The 18,494-nt window shown below is 35.4% G+C and overlaps 2 protein-coding genes across 2 annotated transcripts; both read left to right on the forward strand.

The window, feature by feature from the left end:
* The first annotated feature begins 4,337 nt into the window (after positions 1-4,337).
* On the forward strand, positions 4,338-6,115 carry LOC112027334 (protein trichome birefringence-like 42). The gene is made up of 4 exons (XM_024060013.2): positions 4,338-4,948; positions 5,041-5,221; positions 5,333-5,508; positions 5,620-6,115. The coding sequence occupies exons 1-4, from the start codon at positions 4,338-4,340 to the stop codon at positions 6,113-6,115; spliced, it is 1,464 nt and encodes a 487-aa protein (XP_023915781.2).
* Positions 6,116-8,402: 2,287 nt separating this feature from the next.
* LOC112027335 (protein trichome birefringence-like 42) lies at positions 8,403-12,868 on the forward strand. The gene is made up of 6 exons (XM_065776732.1): positions 8,403-8,633; positions 9,303-9,490; positions 9,578-9,758; positions 9,868-10,046; positions 10,160-10,639; positions 12,742-12,868. Exons 1-6 carry the CDS (start codon positions 8,403-8,405, stop codon positions 12,866-12,868), a joined length of 1,386 nt encoding a protein of 461 aa, XP_065632804.1.
* Positions 12,869-18,494: the final 5,626 nt, after the last annotated feature.

An 18,494-nucleotide genomic window follows, 5' to 3' on the forward strand; every position in this document is an offset into this window, starting at 1 on the left:
GGTCATTTTTAGGTTTCAGGATATTTTGGATAATTTTTAGATTTTGGGGTATTTTGGTCATTTGTAGGTTTTAGAGTTATTTTGGTCATTTTTTAGATTTCGAGGGTATTTCGGTCATTATTTAGGTTTCGGGGGTATTTTGGTCATTTTTTTAGGTTTAGAGAGTATTTTAATCAGGTTTTAGGTTTTGTGGGTATTTTGGTCATTTTTTAGGTTTCGGGGTATTTTGGTCATTTTAGGTTTGAGGAATATTTTGGTCATTTTTTAGGTTTTGGAGATATTTTGGTCATTTTTAGGTTTGAGGGTATTTTTGTCATTTTTAGGTTTTAGAGATATTTTGGTCATTTTTAGGTCTCGAGGGTATTTTGATCATTTTTAGATTTCATGGGTATTTTGGTCATTTTTTAGGTTTAAGGGGGTATTTTGGTCATTTTTTAGTTTTAGAGGGTATTTTGGTCATTTTTAGGTTTCAAGGGTATTTTGGTCAATTTTTAGGTTTGGGGGAATTTTGGTCATTTTTAGGTTTCAGGGGTATTTTGGATAATTTTTAGATTTCGAGGGTATTTTGGTCATTTTTTAGATTTCGAGGGTATTTCGGTAATTTTTAGGTTTCTGGAGTATTTCGGTTATTTTCTTAGGTTTCAGGGGTATTTTGGTCATTTTAGGTTTCAGGAGTATTTTGGTCATTTTTTAGGTTTCTGAGATATTTTGGTAATTTTTAGGTTTTAGGGGTATTTTAGTCATTTTTAGATTTCGAGAGTATTTTGGTCATTTTTTAAGTTTCAGGGTATTTCAGACATTTTTTAGGTTTCTGGGGGTATTTCAAACATTTTTTAGATTTCGGTGGTATTTCGGTCATTTACATGGTTTCAGGGGTATTTTGGTAATTTTCAATGATTTTTGAGCATATTCAGTCTTATTTTAGATTTAGGGGTATTTTGGTAATTTTAGAGGATTTTAGGAGTACTTAATCATTTTTAAGTTTTAGTGGCATTTTGGTAATTTTGATTATTAAGTAATTGGGTGAGTTGGGGTTTACTCATAATAATTGGGTTGGGTTGGGTTGGGTTGGGCTCGGGTCAAGAGTAATTAGTTAAATGTGCAATAAATGGGTAAATGAGTTTTATGTACCTAATCCAATTATGCTCACTCTAAACCCACTCATTTAACACCCTTAATTTCAGCATAGAAAATGTTCAATTGATAATGATGTTCAATTCTAAAATCAATTTGCTGATGGCCAAAAAAAAAATCTTTAGGTGAAACCAGGTAATGTCCTACTATCATAGGTATTGTAGTATTTGGAAGAATATTGTGCAGTAGTGGATTTAGTTCAGACTCCCTCAACTCTAGCGACACAAGTTTTATCATGGATACCTCCAGCTGCTCTTGGTTTTAAAATAAATGTGGATGGGGCGACATTCTCGGAGCAAGGAACAGTGGGGATAGCGGTGGTTAATAGGGATGCTCAAGGTCAAGTCGCTGCAGCATTGAGCAAGAAAGTTTTAGCCCCACTAGGAGTGCTCGATTCAGAAGCAAAGGCCTTGGAAGTTGGAGTGCAATATGTTATCCTGAAGAGTGACTCTCTTGTTCTGTACTACGCTGTCACTAGATTGGCTCAGCCTCCCTCCTTTGTAGACTTGATGGTATAGGAATACAAATGTTATGTAGAGAATTCCGATAGGTTTCCTTCTCCCATGTACGCCAACAGGGTAATAGACCGACTTACCTTTTAGCAAAACATGCCAAGGGCATTGTTAACTTCTCCACTTGGATAGAAGAGAATCCTTATTTCTTAGAACAAGTTCTTCTCCATAATATACTTTCTTCTGCTATGATTTAAAAATATTTGTGATCTTTCAATAAAAAAAAAAATTAAAAAAAAAAATCCTCAAAGTGTCATACAAAACACGGTTATAATACATAAGTAATTTGTTTTTTTCTTTATCAAATATTTTTTTTAGGGGGTCTGTTTTTGTTCCGTTAATAAAAATGGATTTTTTTTTTTTTTTTAAAGAGCTACTGGCCACAAATAGGTGGTTATTTTAAAATTTTGGATTTTTAGACCAAATATCAATTTTATAATATATGAATTTTCTATCAAAAAGATAAAAAAAAAAAATAGAATACATGAAATTTTTTTAACTAGAACTTTTAAATATTAATTATTAATATATATATAATAATTACTATTTGTATTTTTCCTTCCAATAATCACAAAAAGGGGGTGGCCCTCTGTTCCCTTCCCTTATCCTATTCAACCCGATTCCAAGTGATATCTACCTCAACTTTCTCAAGTAAATCACCAATTGCTTTGGCCACATCAAAACTCATGGTCTTATATTCTTAATAGAGATGTTGGAAACTTCAATCCAAAACTGAACTTTATCAAATCTCATATCAGGGACCCTTACCATATATCACCCAATTTGTTTTTAAGGTTCTATGCCAGATGTACGTACAGTGGCTTTCATGGCTTCAGAAAAACAAGAAAACTGTGTACATCAGAACGTTGCAGAAAAGAATGTAACAAAATGGTTAAAGGTAGGTAGAGACAGACTGAGAAACATTAAGGAATTGTGACCCCACATAGAACGGAGATAAGGTTTAACGAAAAGACATCTTGATAGTAGATATAGGGGACAAAACTGACACCTTAATCTATAACAAACTGAAGAAAAAACCTCTTAACGGTATACGTAAAAATCTACATGGGAGTTTGCAAGTCCAATCCACATCTACTCAGATAAAGACTCCTAAATCAACATTTCATTGAACAAAGGGAAATCCTTTTTTTTTTTTTTTTTTTTTTGAGCATAATCAAAGGGAAATCCTTAATTCGATTGGATTACACTAAGTTTTTGAAGGGAAAAAAAAAAAAAAGCCTGGGGTTTATATATATAAATAAATAAGGCTTAAATGGTTTTTATTTATATAATTTAAGAGAGTAGTGTGTGCCTTCTGAAATCAAAGAAGAAAAGAAAATACAGTGAGAGCACAGCCAAAGGATGCAGCATCATAGAAGAAAAAGTAGTGAGGAGAGTCAACTCGATGTTGCCCCCGGCAAGAAAAAACGAGCTATTTATTTAGCCGTGGGACATACACTAGGGAACATGAATTTGCAGTTCTCTCTAAGAAAAACTTTTACGGGTGCTTCAACTAAAACAATGAGTGAAGATCTCACGTAAGTTTACCTAAATTTTTTATTATATCTGAGAGTATCTCAAGTTAGGCATAAAGTTGACAGAACATCCTACTTAATTTTAGACTTTTACATGTTTATATTTTATTTACAATATAAACTTATATTGTATACTTTTTGCAAATGTGTATGATATTTGTCACTTTTTATATATCTACAATGTAGTTTATATTGCAAGTTCAATGTGAATATAGAAATTAATTTAGAGTGTGTCCCATGATTTTTTTTCTTCAAGGAAAATGTTCTTTCACTTAAATTGTGTTTGTGTTTTCTTTTCCTTGGGTGTGCAATTGATATCTTCATTTAGTGATTTTGGTGATAACATTTTTGGAGATCGATTAAAATTATCAGTTGATTTTCTTAATTCACAGATTAGGATCTGACTAAGAAACCCCTCAATCCTAACCTTTAAATCTGGGAATAACTTCTTGAACGAATTTTTTGTTGATAGATTGCATTTCAGCTCGATCCAATTGCTTAGTGAAAAGAAAAAGAGATGGTATTCCTGATGAGGATCAATGGCATAACTGTCCTATACAAATTCTCTTAAGAATGAATAAGAAGGCAAATTATAGCTCCCATTATTAAATTCCCCTAATGTGGTTGCAGTTTGAAATTTTGAACCGTACAGTTTTCCTAACATAGGCCTTTATAATTTTTAACCCTGTAAAAAATACGAAGTATTATTCACGTGTTACTGTATCTGTCACTAATTAAGCATTACAATCACATCAGTACCCGTAACCAAACTCATTAATAAGTTTACAAGCTACAATAATTTTATAAGTTGAAAGCATGTGAGCTATGAACCATAATAGAAGGCTTAAAATGATAATTTGAGGGACTGAGTTGCAATGATAAAAATTGTTGTCGATTGATGGATTGGGTGAAATATATTTAACAATATTTTATGTTAGTTTTCTTCTTCTTTTTTTTTTTTTTTTTTTTTTTTTTTTTTTTTTTAATTTTATAGCTGAATAGGATTTTTTTTAAAAAAAAAAAAAAAAAAAAAAAAAAATCATGAGCTATGGAGTACCCTTAGTCGCTCCGCTACTGCTTATAGCTAACCCAAAGTCCATTTTGAACCAGACAAGCCGTAAAGGGCTTTCAACTTCAGAAAGATAACATCATAGCCATGAAGATGAGTTCCACTATCAAAAACAAATGGAGGTTCTGTACATTTGCAGGTTTCATAAGCTGCATTATTCTGTTATCCGTTTTGAATCGAGGACATGACAGTGAAAAGTTATCCCATGTTCAAAACATAACGTTATCAACAACATCATCTAATGACTCGGCTCACCTGCTAGCAGCAAGCGCGCAGATTTTAAAACCATCAAACATTGGAGAACATGAAAAAGAGACAAATGAGGAAGAACATAGCAGCAACTTGTCTCATCATCCAACAGCAAGCATGAAATTTTCAGAGGAACCATCAAAGGTTGGAGAATATGAAAAAGAAACAAATGAGGAAGAACATAGCCGAATATTAGCTCAGCATCCAGAAGCAAGCTTGCAGTTTTTGCAACCATCAAACACTCGAGAACATGAAAAAGGGACAAATGAAGAAGAACATATCTGCAACATCTTTGATGGAAAGTGGACTTATAATCCGACAGAAAGTCCTTTGTATAATTGGTCACAGTGTCCATTTCTTAGTGATCAAGTCAGTTGCCAAAGGAATGGAAGGGCAGATTTTGAATACGAAAGTTGGAGTTGGGAAGCTAAGGGGTGTGAGATTCCTAGGTAAGTTAAAAGCTTGCCAACTTTAACTTTGTTTTTATTTCAATTAATGCAAGTTCATCCATTGTTGTTTGTTGACAAGGTTGGTTTTTAAGGTTTAATGGTACAGACTTGTTAGAGAGACTTAGAGGGAAGAGAGTGATATTAGCTGGAGACTCACTCAACAGAAACCAGTGGGAATCTCTTGCTTGCCTTCTTTACTCTGCTATTCCTATTCCTTCTTCACAAGCCTATATTAATGTGAAAAGTAATGCCCACAAGGTTCTTAGAGCAAAGGTAAAATGACTGTTTCATCATATATTTTGTCTATTCTACTTATTTCTGTACCTGTTCATACATCGTGACAGCTAAAATCCTTAACAAGATGAATAATCTGCAATGTAACAGGACTATAATTGTTCTGTGGAGTTCTACTGGAGCCCCTTTCTAACACAAGTGAAAGAAAATCGTGGTAGTAAAATTATGAGGTTAGACCGACTTTCAGCCGCACAGAATTGGCATGGAGCTCATATTATGGTATTTAACACCGGTCACTGGTGGGAACACCCTTTGAAAATCAAAGAGTAAGCTTTTTTTGTGTTGTGTGAATTATTATGAGAGGCTCATAAACTTGCACTATAAAAACATGGGAAAAAGATTGTGCGGTTATATCCTAATTGGAGTGACATTTGCAGGTTGGACTTCTTTCAGTATAGAAAAAAGGTGGTGGAGGTGGATAAAATGGAGACTGAATCAGCATTTGAGATGGCGATGAAGACTTGGGCTCGCTGGATTGATAAGAATGTGGACATGAACAATACCAAGGTCTTTTTTCGAAGCATATCACCAGAACACAAAGGGAAGCAGTGGTGTTACAATGAAACCAAACCCATCATGGATGAGTCCTATGAAGAAAAATTTCCAAAGTCAATGGTAGAGATTATTGAGAGAACAATTGGTAACATGAGAAAACCAGTGAGGTACTTGAACATCACAAAGCTATCTCAGTATCGTAGAGATGCACATCCATCAGTTTACAAATCAAAGAAAGGAACGCTATTGACACCAGGACAACCTGGGTTTCATGCCGATTGTAGCCATTGGTGTTTGCCTGGATTGCCAGATACATGGAACAGGCTACTGTTTGCATCTATGGTCTTAGACAACTCCATAGAAACTTCTAGTTCTTAACATCTATTGTTTGATTTTGAATTTTTTGAATGAAAAAATGATTCCCATTATAGAAAATTTGAAATTTCCAAAGAATTTCTAAAGCGAGATATTTTATTATATTTGGAGTGAATCTCAAGTTAAACATAAACTTGCAATTATTTGTAATTAATTTTATAATAATAAAATATAGTATTTATATTCATTTTAGTAGAACCTCATGAGAATTAATGGCATTAATGTCCTATCCAATTCTCTTAAGAATGGATAAGATCGAAGGCAAATTAAAGCTCCCATTATTAATATTATTATTTTTTATACAAGATATAAATTATATTCTAGCATAATATAAGTGTATATATGTGTGAAACTCCTTCCTAAAAACTTAAACTCCGGCGCTTACCCCCCACACCCCACAAGTATTTATATTGTGGAGTGAACATTGGCTCCTAATGTGATTGCAGTTGGAAAAATTGAACTTATATATAGGTCACAATTTTCCGATGTTTAATTTAAAGGGATTCATGTCAAAGCAAGTGACACGCTTTAACACCATTAATGAATGGGTCAATTGTGGATAATTAACACGAAATGACTTAATTCGTATAATTACATATCATTTTTATCTAACATAAATTTGAACTCTAAAAAGAATTGAGTAATTAAAAGAATTTTAATGATTATATTGATAAATTCTTCATTGAAACTAAAAGTCCTAACCCTTTTACCGAAATCAAAGGGGAAAAAAACTCTATTTTCACTTAATTTTTCTTAGATTGTGTATTAAAAGGGTTAAAATGGGTTATGTCATGTCAGTCAACTTAATAAATGAGTAGTCTTGAGGTTGAGGGGTTTTGATACGATTATAAAATGAGTAAAGTTAGGGTTGAACTATATAGTCTAATACACATACATCAACGTGACATGAACATGACCTATTAACACAAGTAATCACCCCTATGTATAAGGATGATGAAGTCATATACAATAGGCCTCTATGATTTTTACCCAATAAAAAATAAAATGTATTGTTATAAAAGCAGAAGCTTTAATATCAATTTGTTGAGAATAGAGGAAGCGTAAATATCCATTTGTTGTGTGTATTCAAATAACAAAACAATCACATGAAACACAAAAATTTACATGGTTTAGCTTTTGACCGCTCTCACAAATACACCCAAAAGAGCTCTCAACTCTATTTTTGCTTTCTTTTTCTTAGATTGTGTATTAAAAGGGTTAAAATGAGTTATGTCATGTCAGTCAACTTAATAAATAAGTAGTCTTAAGGTTGAGGGGTTTTGATACGATTATAAAATGAGTTGAATTAGGGTTGAGCTATATAGTCTAATACCCATACATCAACATGACACAAACATGACCTATTAACACAAGTAATCGCCCCTATGTATAAGGTTGATGAAGTCATTTACTATAGGCCTCTATGATTTTTACCCAATAAAAAATAAAATGTATTGTTATAAAAGCGGAAGCTTTAATATCAATTTGTTGAGAATAGCGGAAGCATAAATATCTATTTGTTATGTGTATTCAAATAACAAAACAATCACATGAAACACAAGGTTTAACTTTTGACCGCTCTCACAAATGCACCCAAAAAAGCTCTTAATTACCAGAAGCACATAACTAGAAAAAATCTAAATTTCTCTCAAAACAAAGCACAGCTTAAAACTCTAAAATAATATGCAGCTGTCTTTGATCACTAATAAATCAATTGCCGCATAACAAATATATTTATACAAAGTATAAGTCGGCTAGAGTATATTATTTGAGAGCATATCACAAAGTCCGTTATACAAGTCCTAATATAACTAGGACTTGGTTTACAAATCCTTCCAAGACAAGGACTATGCACTCTCACGTGTACTATTCAAGCCACCAATCATAATATGTATTATTTATGTTTTGGACACAATAATGTTACTGCATTTGTTCCTAATTAAGCATTATGTTAGTATCTTGTAGAACTTAGGTTTGGGGGAAGGGTTGTAGCTATTCTGTGTTAGAGATTCTTCTTTTACCTGCATCAGTTGGTACCTGATGCATCAGCGATATCTTTATTTCTATGGTGTACCCTTACAGTGAGAGAGATTACAAAAACTTCATGGGCTATATGGTCCCCCTTAGAGAGAGAGATTACAAAAACATAATGGGTTATGGGGTCCCTTAGTGGCTCCGCCACTGCTTCTAGCTAACCTAAAGTCCATTCTGAACCAGACAGACCATCACGTGCCTTCAACATAAAGAGAAATAACCCTGCCTTCAACTTATGAGAAATAGGATCATAGCCATGAAGATAAGTTCCACTATCACTGACAAATGGAGGTTCTGTATATTTGCAAGTTTCCTAAGCTGCATTATTCTGCTAGTCTTTTTGAATCAGGGCCATGACAGTGAAAAACTATCTGGTGTTCAAAACATTACATTATCAGCAACAACATCTTCCAATGACTCGGCTCAGCATCCAGCAGCAAGCATGCAGCATTTGGAACCATCAAACGTTGGAGAACATGAAAAAGAGGCAAATGAGGAAGAACATGGCGACAACTTGGCTCAGCAGCCAGCAGCAAACATTCAGTTTTTGCAACCATCAAACGTTGGAGAACATGAAAAAGAGACAAATAAGGAAGAACATAGTGGCCACTTGGCTCAGCAGCCAGCAGCAAGCATTCAGTTTTTGGAACCATCATATGTTGGAGAACATGACAAAGAGACAAATGAGGAAGACCACAGCGGCAACTTGGCTCAGCAGCCAGCAGCAAGCATTCAGTTTTTGGAACCATCATATGTTGGAGAACATGAGAAAGAGATAAATGAGGAAGACCATAGCGGCAACTCAGCTCAGCAGCCAGCAGCAAGCAATCAGTTTTTGGAACCATCATATGTTGGAGAACATGAGAAAGAGACAAATGAGGAAGACCATAGCCGCAACTCAGCTCAGCAGCCAGCACCAAGCATTCAGTTTTTGGAACCATCATATGTTGGACATGAAAAAGAGACAAATGAGGAAGAGCATAGCGGTAACTCAGCTCAGCAACCAGCAGCAAGCATTCAGTTTTTGGAACCATCACATGTTGGAGAACACGTAAAAGAGATAAATAAGGAAGAACATAGCGGCAACTTGGCTCCGCATCCAGCAGCAAGCATGCAGTTTTTGCAACCATCAAACGTTGGAGAACATGAAAATGAGACAAATGAGGTAGAACATGTCTGCAACATCTTTGATGGAAAATGGGTTTATGACCCGACAGCGAGTCCTATGTATAATAGGTCACAGTGTCCATTTCTTAGTGATCAAGTTAGTTGCCAAAGGAATGGAAGGCCGGATTTCGTATACGAAAAATGGAATTGGGAAGCTAAGGGGTGTGAGATTCCCAGGTAAGTTAAAAACTGGCCCACTTTTACTTTATTTTTATTTCAATCAATGCAAATTCTTCCATTGCTGACAAGGTTTTGTTTTTTAAGGTTTAATGGTACAGACACGTTAGAGAGACTTAGAGGGAAGAGAGTGATTATAGTTGGAGACTCACTCAACAGAAATCAGTGGGAATCTCTTGCTTGCCTTCTTTACTCTGCTATTCCTATTCCTTCTTCACAAGCCTATGTTAATGTGAAAAGTGGTGACTACAAGGTTCTTAGAGCAAAGGTAAGATGAATGTTTCATCATACTGTCTCTTCTACGTATTTCCAATAGTTGTTCATGCATAATGACAGCTACAAATCCTTAAAAAGATGAACAATCTGCAATGTAACAGGACTACAATTGTTCTGTGGAGTTCTACTGGAGCCCCTTTCTAATTGAATTGAAAGAAAGACGTGGTAAAAAAATTATGAGGCTAGACAAACTTTCAGCCTCAGCACAGAATTGGCATGGTGCTCATATTATGGTATTTAACACCGGCCACTGGTGGAATCATCCTGTGAAAATCAAAGAGTAAGCTTTTTAGTCTTGTGTGAATTATTATAACCAGCTCATAAACTTGCACTGCAAAACCATGGGAAAAAGATTGTGTTGTTGTATCTAATTGGAGTGATATTAATTTGCAGGTTCGACTTCTTTCAGTATAGAAAAAAAGTGGTGGAGGTGGATAAAATAGAGACTGGATTAGCATTTGAGATGGCCATGAAGACTTGGGCTCGCTGGATTGATAAGACTGTGGACATAAACAATACCAAGGTCTTTTTTCGAAGCATATCACCAGAACACAAAGGGAAGCAGTGGTGCTACAATGAAACTAAACTCATCATGGATGAGTCCTATAAAGCAATATTTCCAAAGTCAATGGTGGAGATTGTTGAGAGAACAATTAGCAGCATGAAGAAACCAGTGAAGTACTTGAACATCACAAAGCTATCTCAGTATCGTAGAGATGCACATCCATCAGTTTACACAACAAAGCAAGGGAAGCTATTGACAGCAATGCAACGAAGACAACCTTGGTCTTATGCCGATTGCAGCCACTGGTGTTTGCCTGGATTGCCAGATACATGGAACAGGCTAGTGTATGCATCTATGGTCTTAGACAAACTTCCTAGATATTTCTAGTTCTTAACATCTAATAATTGTTTGCTTGAATAAATAATTTTTTTTTTCAATGTAGAAATATTGTAATTCCAAGAGAATTGAATAATATGCAATTCACATGGGCTACATTATTTTTTAATATAATTTGATAATTAAAAATGAGCTCTTGATTTTTTTTTTTCCTTTTTTTTTTTTTTTTACTCCTACTTTGATGTCAAACAAGGTTCATATGTGATTTTCTTTCTGAACCATTCAGGTTTGGCTTGACATGGAGTAGTAATAGCCTCATGGTGGCTTATCCACAGACAATGCTGGTAATTAACGACAATCATTATCCACCGACTGTACATAAACTCATTAGCTCAACCCAGCCAGCAATGCAAAACTTATCAAATGTAGTTTGGTAAAAGTCTAAACCAGTACCATTGAGTTTGATTTGGTTCGCTGGAACCATTAGAACCAAATGGAAGCATTATACTCGAGTGGGTACGTACTGGGTAGCCTTAAAAAAAAAAATTACTGGCCCTTGCAATTTTGAAGGGTGAGAGATAAAGGTCAGAGAAAGAAACTGAGGAATATGTGGCTTGAATTGCCACATCGATTGTGTGGTTTTTGGAAAAACCTTAGCCGAATATCTTTTCTTTACTTTTTTAAGAGACCCCCAAGCTGGTTTTGTTCCATTCATAAACCCCAGGTCCCAGCAACGCAAACTGGCCAAATAGTTGGGAAAGTCAAAACCAGTACTACCGAGCTTGCCCAAATACTCGTACTTTTTCATCTAAGCCAATAAAAGCTTTAGGATTATTTTCTAGGAGGTGTAATGAGAAACATAAATTATATAAAATTTAAAACAAAAATGAAGTTGAATATATTGGCATTAAAAAAAATAAACCCAAATGCAAGAAGTTTTACAATTACCTTTTTTGATGTTTTATATTTTGAAATCGTTTCATTATATCTTCATTATCAATTCTATTAGTTACATTTTTTTCAATATATATAGCCAAACAAATTATTTATCCACTGATCTTTTATTTGATTGATTGATTTCAAAATTTTTAAGAGCTAAATGAGCTTTTTATAAGGTTTAAGAATTAAGATTAACAAATTTATACTTATGTTGTTGGGCTTTTTTTTTTAAAAAAAAAAATTAGATCAAATTAGTTTGTTATTGGACTTTTTTGTGTGTTTAAAAAGGCAAGATATTGTTAAGAGTGTCGAATTCAAACTTATTTCAATTGTGTTTAACAAAATTTTAGAGCTAGGATGTTCAAATTTTTTAAGAGGTCAAAAAAATTTTTACGTTATAATATATATTTTTTAGGCTAGTTCAGGGGGTTCATTTGAACCCCCTGAGCTTAATGTGGAGCCGCCCATGATCTATACGTATTTCTAAAAAATATAAACAATGCTACTAGAACAACATTACCAAATAGACCCTAAATTGGTTCTCTAGCTTAAGTTATTAGAACTAGTAAATTGAAGTATTATACTCACGTATGTACCCATAAAAAATAAATAAATGCAAAATCACTCACCTTTACCATTTTGAAGGATGAGGGGTAGAGTACAGAGAAAGAATCTTTTGAATGTGTGGCTTGAACTGCCACATCTAGATTCTATGGTAAAAGGTTTGATTAGTTTTTGAAAGGTTAGGCTATGTTTGGTAACCGTTTTTTTCCTCAATTTTCTATTTTCAAAAACAATTTTCTGTTTCCTAAAGTAAAAAACTTGTTTGGTAACTTATTTTAGGCAAAAAACAAAACTATTTTCAATTTCCATATTGTGAAGGAAACTGAAAATAGGTCTTGAGCTGTTTTTAGTTTTTAGTTTTTACTCTCCTTAGAAAACACGCTAGTTACACGGCCTATTAATGAACTAGCAAACTGGTTCGATCCACATGACTGACAAAAACTTTTCTCATGCTTCCACTTTTTTTCACTCAATATTTAAAGCCTAAATCGTATCTAATGAACCTTTATATCTTCCTCTGTCTACCTCTGCGCCTCCATCTTCCTCACAGAGAAAACCTTGATTGAGAGAACCGCTTGTAAGGTAAGTGATTGGTCTTCACCAAATTGTCCTTCATGATTGCTTTTTGTTTTTCGTCAGATTCTACTATTCCCTTTCTATTCATTATCTCAGTCTCCTTTTCTTTTCTTTTTCTTTTTTTTCTTTTTTTCTTTTCTTTTATTTATTTATTTTTTTTTTTGGGGTTGTGCGTGATGTAGTAGGTCTATGTGGGCCTGTCAGATTTTTTGAAGAGCTTTATAATTTTAGGGACCCAATCACTCAAAGGTACGAGTCTTTTCCCTTTTTCTTTGTTTATGGATTATTACGAAATTGCTAGAGCATTGGTATGTAATTTTTTTTTAATGAAATTGATTCCCTGGCATTGATGCCACGTTGTAAACTTTAGTTATTGATTATCTTTTATAACACTTAATTAAAGTGTTATAGTTTCAATCTTACTTATATGATTAAAGTTTCAGGTTTGAATGTTATATACAAAACATTTGATTTTATAATTCTTCTAGGTGTAAGGATTTTAAATACTTTGGAGCAAATGTGTTTTTGAATTAGAATAAATATTGTATGGGCACGGTTTGCAGCCCAAGCCCAAAAAATATGGGATTATAGGTTAATGAGTCCAGCACAATAAATTTGTAGAGAATGGGTCCAAGAACTAGGCTCTAGTGAATTTAACAACGGCTAGGAAGTGTTTGAAAGACGATCATGCAAGAACAAAGTATGTAAAGTTGGTGTGAACATATTGCCAAGGAGGAAGATATTCATATAGATTAATGAAATTGAATACAATAGTAGTTCCGGTTGCTACCGTCCTCCCTCCCCCTTTCTCCATAGAGGGTCTCCCTTCTTATATAGTCCCTCTTGGACAATCTTTACCCTCCACTTGTCGATAATTTGAGTTACTATTTGAGTACTTGTCCCATCAAACATCTCCTCTGGCCCTTCTGTAAGTTGCGGCGACCAAGGAAAAACTGTTCAGGGGTCTTCTCCACATAAATGCAACCAGAAAAGTAGTTGCAGTGCATTTAATGTGGAGATAACACCCTTTACCTAGATATTTTTGGGTCTCCTTCCTTCTTGTGGGTTTATGCAATATGCCTCTGACACCAGTGCCTCTATTGAGGTCATTTTTGCGATGGGATATGTAAAGGAGCAGTGTTCGTATTGTCCGAGGAGACATTGCTCCTCGGACCATCTTTAACTCTTTTCTTACTTATGTGGCACTGAGCTGGAGTGACCCCCTACTATTTGTCTCTCCTCAAACATACTAGGGTCCTTGGGTAAGGCTCAAGGCCCAATATACTGTTTTTGGGCCTTGTCCCTACAAATATAATTTTAAAAAAAAAATTAACCAAACAAAACAAAATTCAACTCTTTCAAAAACAACTACCAAACAAATTTACTAAATTTTGTTTTTGGAAAATGTGTTTTTCCTTTCAACTAACTAATCGAGTTTTTCATTTTGAAAAAAAAAAAAAACTTTTTCCCTTGAAAACAAGAAAACGAAAATAGAAAACGAAAATAGTTACCAAACATGGCCTTAGGGACCTGTTTGGTATCATTGTTTGAACAACACAATGCATATTTCCACAACACTTTTTCACTCATACGTATTTCCACAACACTTAAACAACATTACTAGAACAACATTACCAAACGAGCTGAGCTTAGCCGAAATATCTATTCTTCTCCTTTACGAATAACTGTTTGATTCCGTTTTCATCCAAGTCATCTATTTTCATAAATATTCAGATTCTAGTTATATTTGGCATTATACGAGTGACATGACTTAATGGGCAACATTTATGTTACACCTAATGATCAAATTACTAACAAAATTGAACAACATGACCTATATAAAAACAAAAACATATATAAAAAATCAAAATAAAAATTTTAAAATGTAAAAATTCAAAATAAAAATAACCCCAAACTTTAAGATCGGAAAGTGTACTTCAGTCTAAAAAAACTTACACATGACAAGTTACAAAAACAATCAACATTATCATAATAAATTTTAAGAACCTTCAATTTTAAATTGGCAATACACTTGCACAAAATACTAGTACATGTGGTTGCCTATCCATTCCATTGTTCCATATAAAACGGTCTAAATGACTAATGAAACGAAAGGCTTATGAATTTTCCCAAACTAATCAGTTATCTATGTAATGCATTGAAAAGTTCAACAAAATATGAATATATATATATATATATATAATTATGATATTTATTTATATATAAAACTATATATTTTGATGAATCCAATGAATCAGTAGGCTAAAATTTCCGGACGTAATGATCTACAAGCCAAATCCTGAAGAAAAGAGACAACAAGTCAGAGGAGACCGGTAGAGGCCGGTCAAAAATCCTCCGATGGTGAAGTCAGTGAATTCTCAATTCTCAGGAAGGGAAAGTATTTTTTTTTTTTTTTGAATGTAAAATTTCTGAGTTACCTCTCGCGTTTCAATAGAAGAGCCTTTATATATTGTCTTCTAAGGTAGTTATTTCTCCAAGCGTTGTGTAGTTCGGAAGATTCTAAGGTAACTCCCACAACTGCTTTGGAGGTTACTTCATTTGGATTCCATTGATTATACCCGTTTTCAAAGGAGGAACGGTTACATCCTAATAGATAAGCAAAGTGCAGAGGAGAATTTCAGGACCCTCGTCCATCTTGCTAGTTTGATGGACGAGTGAATCCTTGGACGAGCTCGTCTGTCTGGACAGACAGATGGACGAGCTTACAACAAATGGGGTTGCTTTCTTATGGACGAGCTATATGGACGAGTTTAGCAGTTGGCTTTTTTGGTGACACCATCAGTTACCCCCAGTCCATAGGTCGTCTAAGGAAATATTGGTTTATAACTCACTTTCTCTTCTTTTCTTTTTTTTTTGAAACGCAGTTGCATTAGATGGGATGTGCCACATGTTGCAGTTCTATTGGTTCTTTGCTGCGTCGTTTTATTCTTTTGAGGCACAAGCCACGTGGTCTCTTCTGATTGGCTCGTGTCACTACGAGTGCCCCATTTGGTTATCTATAAATAGTGGAATCCCTTCTGTGCCCTTCACATTCACTGAGATTTTCCTCCTGAAATTCCTCATCTAGAACCTCGTCTAGAAGTCTCTCCGCGTCTAGAGCCAGGTACTCTCTTCCTTCCTTTAGGTTTTCCTTTTTCCTCAGAATGTCTACCATTATTTCCTCGTCTAGCAATAGTACAGATAGGGCTATAGACGAGTATCAAGATTCTTCTAGTTATAGTGGTTCCAGTAGTAGTAGTGACAGTAGCAAAGGAGGTTCTACGGACGAGGAATACATCTCTGGCGTCCCTGGATTTCCTGTAGAAGCTCTTCAGGAGCAACTTAGGAAAGCTTCAGGTTCCCAAGCTGGTACCTCGTCTAATGTTCCTTCGTCCAACCCTACAGACGAAGAGGAAATAGTCTATAGTTGTGCAGTAGGCGTCCACTCTAAAACATCTGAACAAAGGCTCTCAAACCTTAAGGCGTAGTATCAGCTTCCGGACGAATTTAACCCAAGGTTAGCCGTCCGTGGAGAATGGTGCTGCAACCCCCATTTTGGAATAGGCGTCTATGAAGCCTACTTCTTGGGGGGCCTTAGATTTCCTTTAAATTCATTTGCTAGAGAGTTGCTAGTTAGGTTAGGTTTAGGTGTTTGTCAGTTTAATCCAAATGCATGGAGATTGATTATCTCAATGCAAATTTTGTGGAATGAAGTGTTTGGAAGGGACCGTCCTCTTACTATGGACGAGTTTCTTTTTTGTTATAAACCTTCTTAGATAAGCCAATCTCTTGGCTTTCATCAATTTACAGCAAGGGGCAGGGATTGTAGATTAATCAAGTCCCTGGCCTCGTCTGACAGGAATTGGAAGATAGAATTTATTTTCGTCTCTGGTTTTTGGTCTGGCAATCCTGTAGAGGTTGGAAGGGACCCCTTTACTCCTTACTCTGGAGACTTAGGGAACCTGCGTCTTGAAAGTACGTCCTTCCCCTTTTACTTTTCTTTCCCTCTTTTTTGTATATATAACTTTATCCAAACGTCTAATTTGTGATTTGTTTCACAGGTGTTAAACGTTCGTCCTTGAGCAAGTTTTATCATGATCGCGTCCATAGGGCTCGCCTTCACGCCAACATAAATTTTCATTCTTTAGTTAATCTACGCAATCTTTTTAATTGGGGGGTTTAGTCCTGATCCCTCGGACGAGGCAATTGCCCACGAAGTTACAGTGCGAAAAAGTAAACATTTTTCATGATATTTTTCTAACTTTTATTCAGCTTCCTATAATCTGTCACTTATTATTATTTTTATTTGCTTCAGGAATGGCAACATTGAAGGAAAACAGAGGAAAGGATACTCTGGTTGAAGAGGGCCGTCTTGAAACTCAGGCTCAACCTCGTCCATCAGCTGGGGAGAAGAGGAAAACTATATCCAAGAATTTGGATTTGGGAAGCCTCCCCAGCCGTCGAGGCAAAAAGGGAAAGCATGACTCGTCTCAGGTTGTTAAGCCCAAGCCCCCTTCTTCCCAGTAACCCACTCAAGTATTTGATATGGACTCGTCCACCCCAGTTGATGTGACTCCGTCCAAGACTCCTCCGCCCAAGACGATCGTATCTACCTCGTCCCAACCTTCCCAAAGTGCATCTTCAAACATTATTGAGAATGAAGATCTTGCATGGGAGCGCTTCCAGAACGCTATCACAGACGAGGACATAAACACTTGCTATGACATGTCTTTAAAGGATTTTGAACACTCTGGTGTTCATGATCTTTTTAAGGTATGTAAACATATCATTACCTCGTCCTTGTTATTTCAAGATTCTTCGTCTTTCTATTTAATTATTGTAATCGTTTTTGCAAGCCATGTCCAAATTCATAGCGGCGTCTAGGCAAGCTACTGGGTTGGATAGGATGAGAATCATGTTGGAGACGAGAATCAAGGAAGTGAAGGACGAGTCGAAGAAATGGGCTGAAGTAGCTGCTAAAGCTAAGGAAGAGATGAAGGAAGCACAGAACCTGGTTGAGGAGCTGAGAGCTGATGCGGTGGAGAAAGATACTCGTCTTGATCATATACAGAAGAAGAATGACAAGCTGAGTATTCTTCTCACCAAGGTGAAAGAAGATGCAGTGACTGAGTTTAAGGCGTCCAAGCAATACACTGATCTTCTAGACACCAATTATGCAGCTGGCTTTGAAGACTTTAGGATGGATGCTATGGAAAACTTCCCTGAAGTGGACTTTAGCTCCATTAAACTTAACCTGAATGCTGCTACCAGCTCTCTCCTTCAAACAGGTTCTGAAGACGCCAATATTGAAGACGATGCTACAACCCTTCCTCCTCAAGACGCCTCCAATGACAATGCTCCCCAGACTTAAGAAATGTTTCAATGTTTTGTACTTCGCTTTTTTTTTTTTTTTGGTCCATTGTTTTAGGACCTTTCTATGTAATGCAAGTACACTTGGCTCGTCCATAGTTTAAGGACGAGCTTACGCAAAACTCCAAGTTTTAATTTTACAAAGGTGTTTGGACATTGGTTGTCCGCCTTTGAAACAGTTGAATGAATGATGTTACCTTTCTTTAATATACACATGGACAAGTCTTTATTTTCACATGCTAGACCTTATGCTCAGCTCATCCATATTACATATATTTTTACCATTTTTATTGGAATTTCACTAAGTGTGATTTATCCATATGAAGTAGTAATTCAGCATTATTCATCTTTTGATTTTGCCAATCTTCATCCTGAGACTCTGCATTTTTTCTCGTCCATGGACCGAAATGTTTTTGGTTCCAAAGATACTCGTCTATG

Source organism: Quercus suber, unplaced genomic scaffold (assembly GCF_002906115.3).
Source record: "Quercus suber isolate HL8 unplaced genomic scaffold, Cork oak 2.0 scaffold_141, whole genome shotgun sequence".
In the NCBI taxonomy this organism is placed as follows: Eukaryota; Viridiplantae; Streptophyta; class Magnoliopsida; order Fagales; family Fagaceae; genus Quercus; species Quercus suber.

Excerpts from the sequence above, each read along its gene's own strand:
- LOC112027334 (XM_024060013.2), top strand. The coding sequence starts at position 4,338 with ATGAAGATGAGTTCCACTATCAAAAACAAATGGAGGTTCTGTACATTT. Across the intron at positions 4,949-5,040 it reads AAGGGGTGTGAGATTCCTAG|GTTTAATGGTACAGACTTGT; the intron begins GTAAGTTAAAAG and ends TTGGTTTTTAAG. Across the intron at positions 5,222-5,332 it reads ACAAGGTTCTTAGAGCAAAG|GACTATAATTGTTCTGTGGA; the intron begins GTAAAATGACTG and ends GCAATGTAACAG.
- LOC112027335 (XM_065776732.1), top strand. The coding sequence starts at position 8,403 with ATGAAGATAAGTTCCACTATCACTGACAAATGGAGGTTCTGTATATTT. Across the intron at positions 8,634-9,302 it reads TTGGAGAACATGAAAAAGAG|ACAAATGAGGTAGAACATGT; the intron begins GCAAATGAGGAA and ends CATGAAAATGAG. Across the intron at positions 10,640-12,741 it reads GCATCTATGGTCTTAGACAA|TTCGTCAGATTCTACTATTC; the intron begins ACTTCCTAGATA and ends TGCTTTTTGTTT.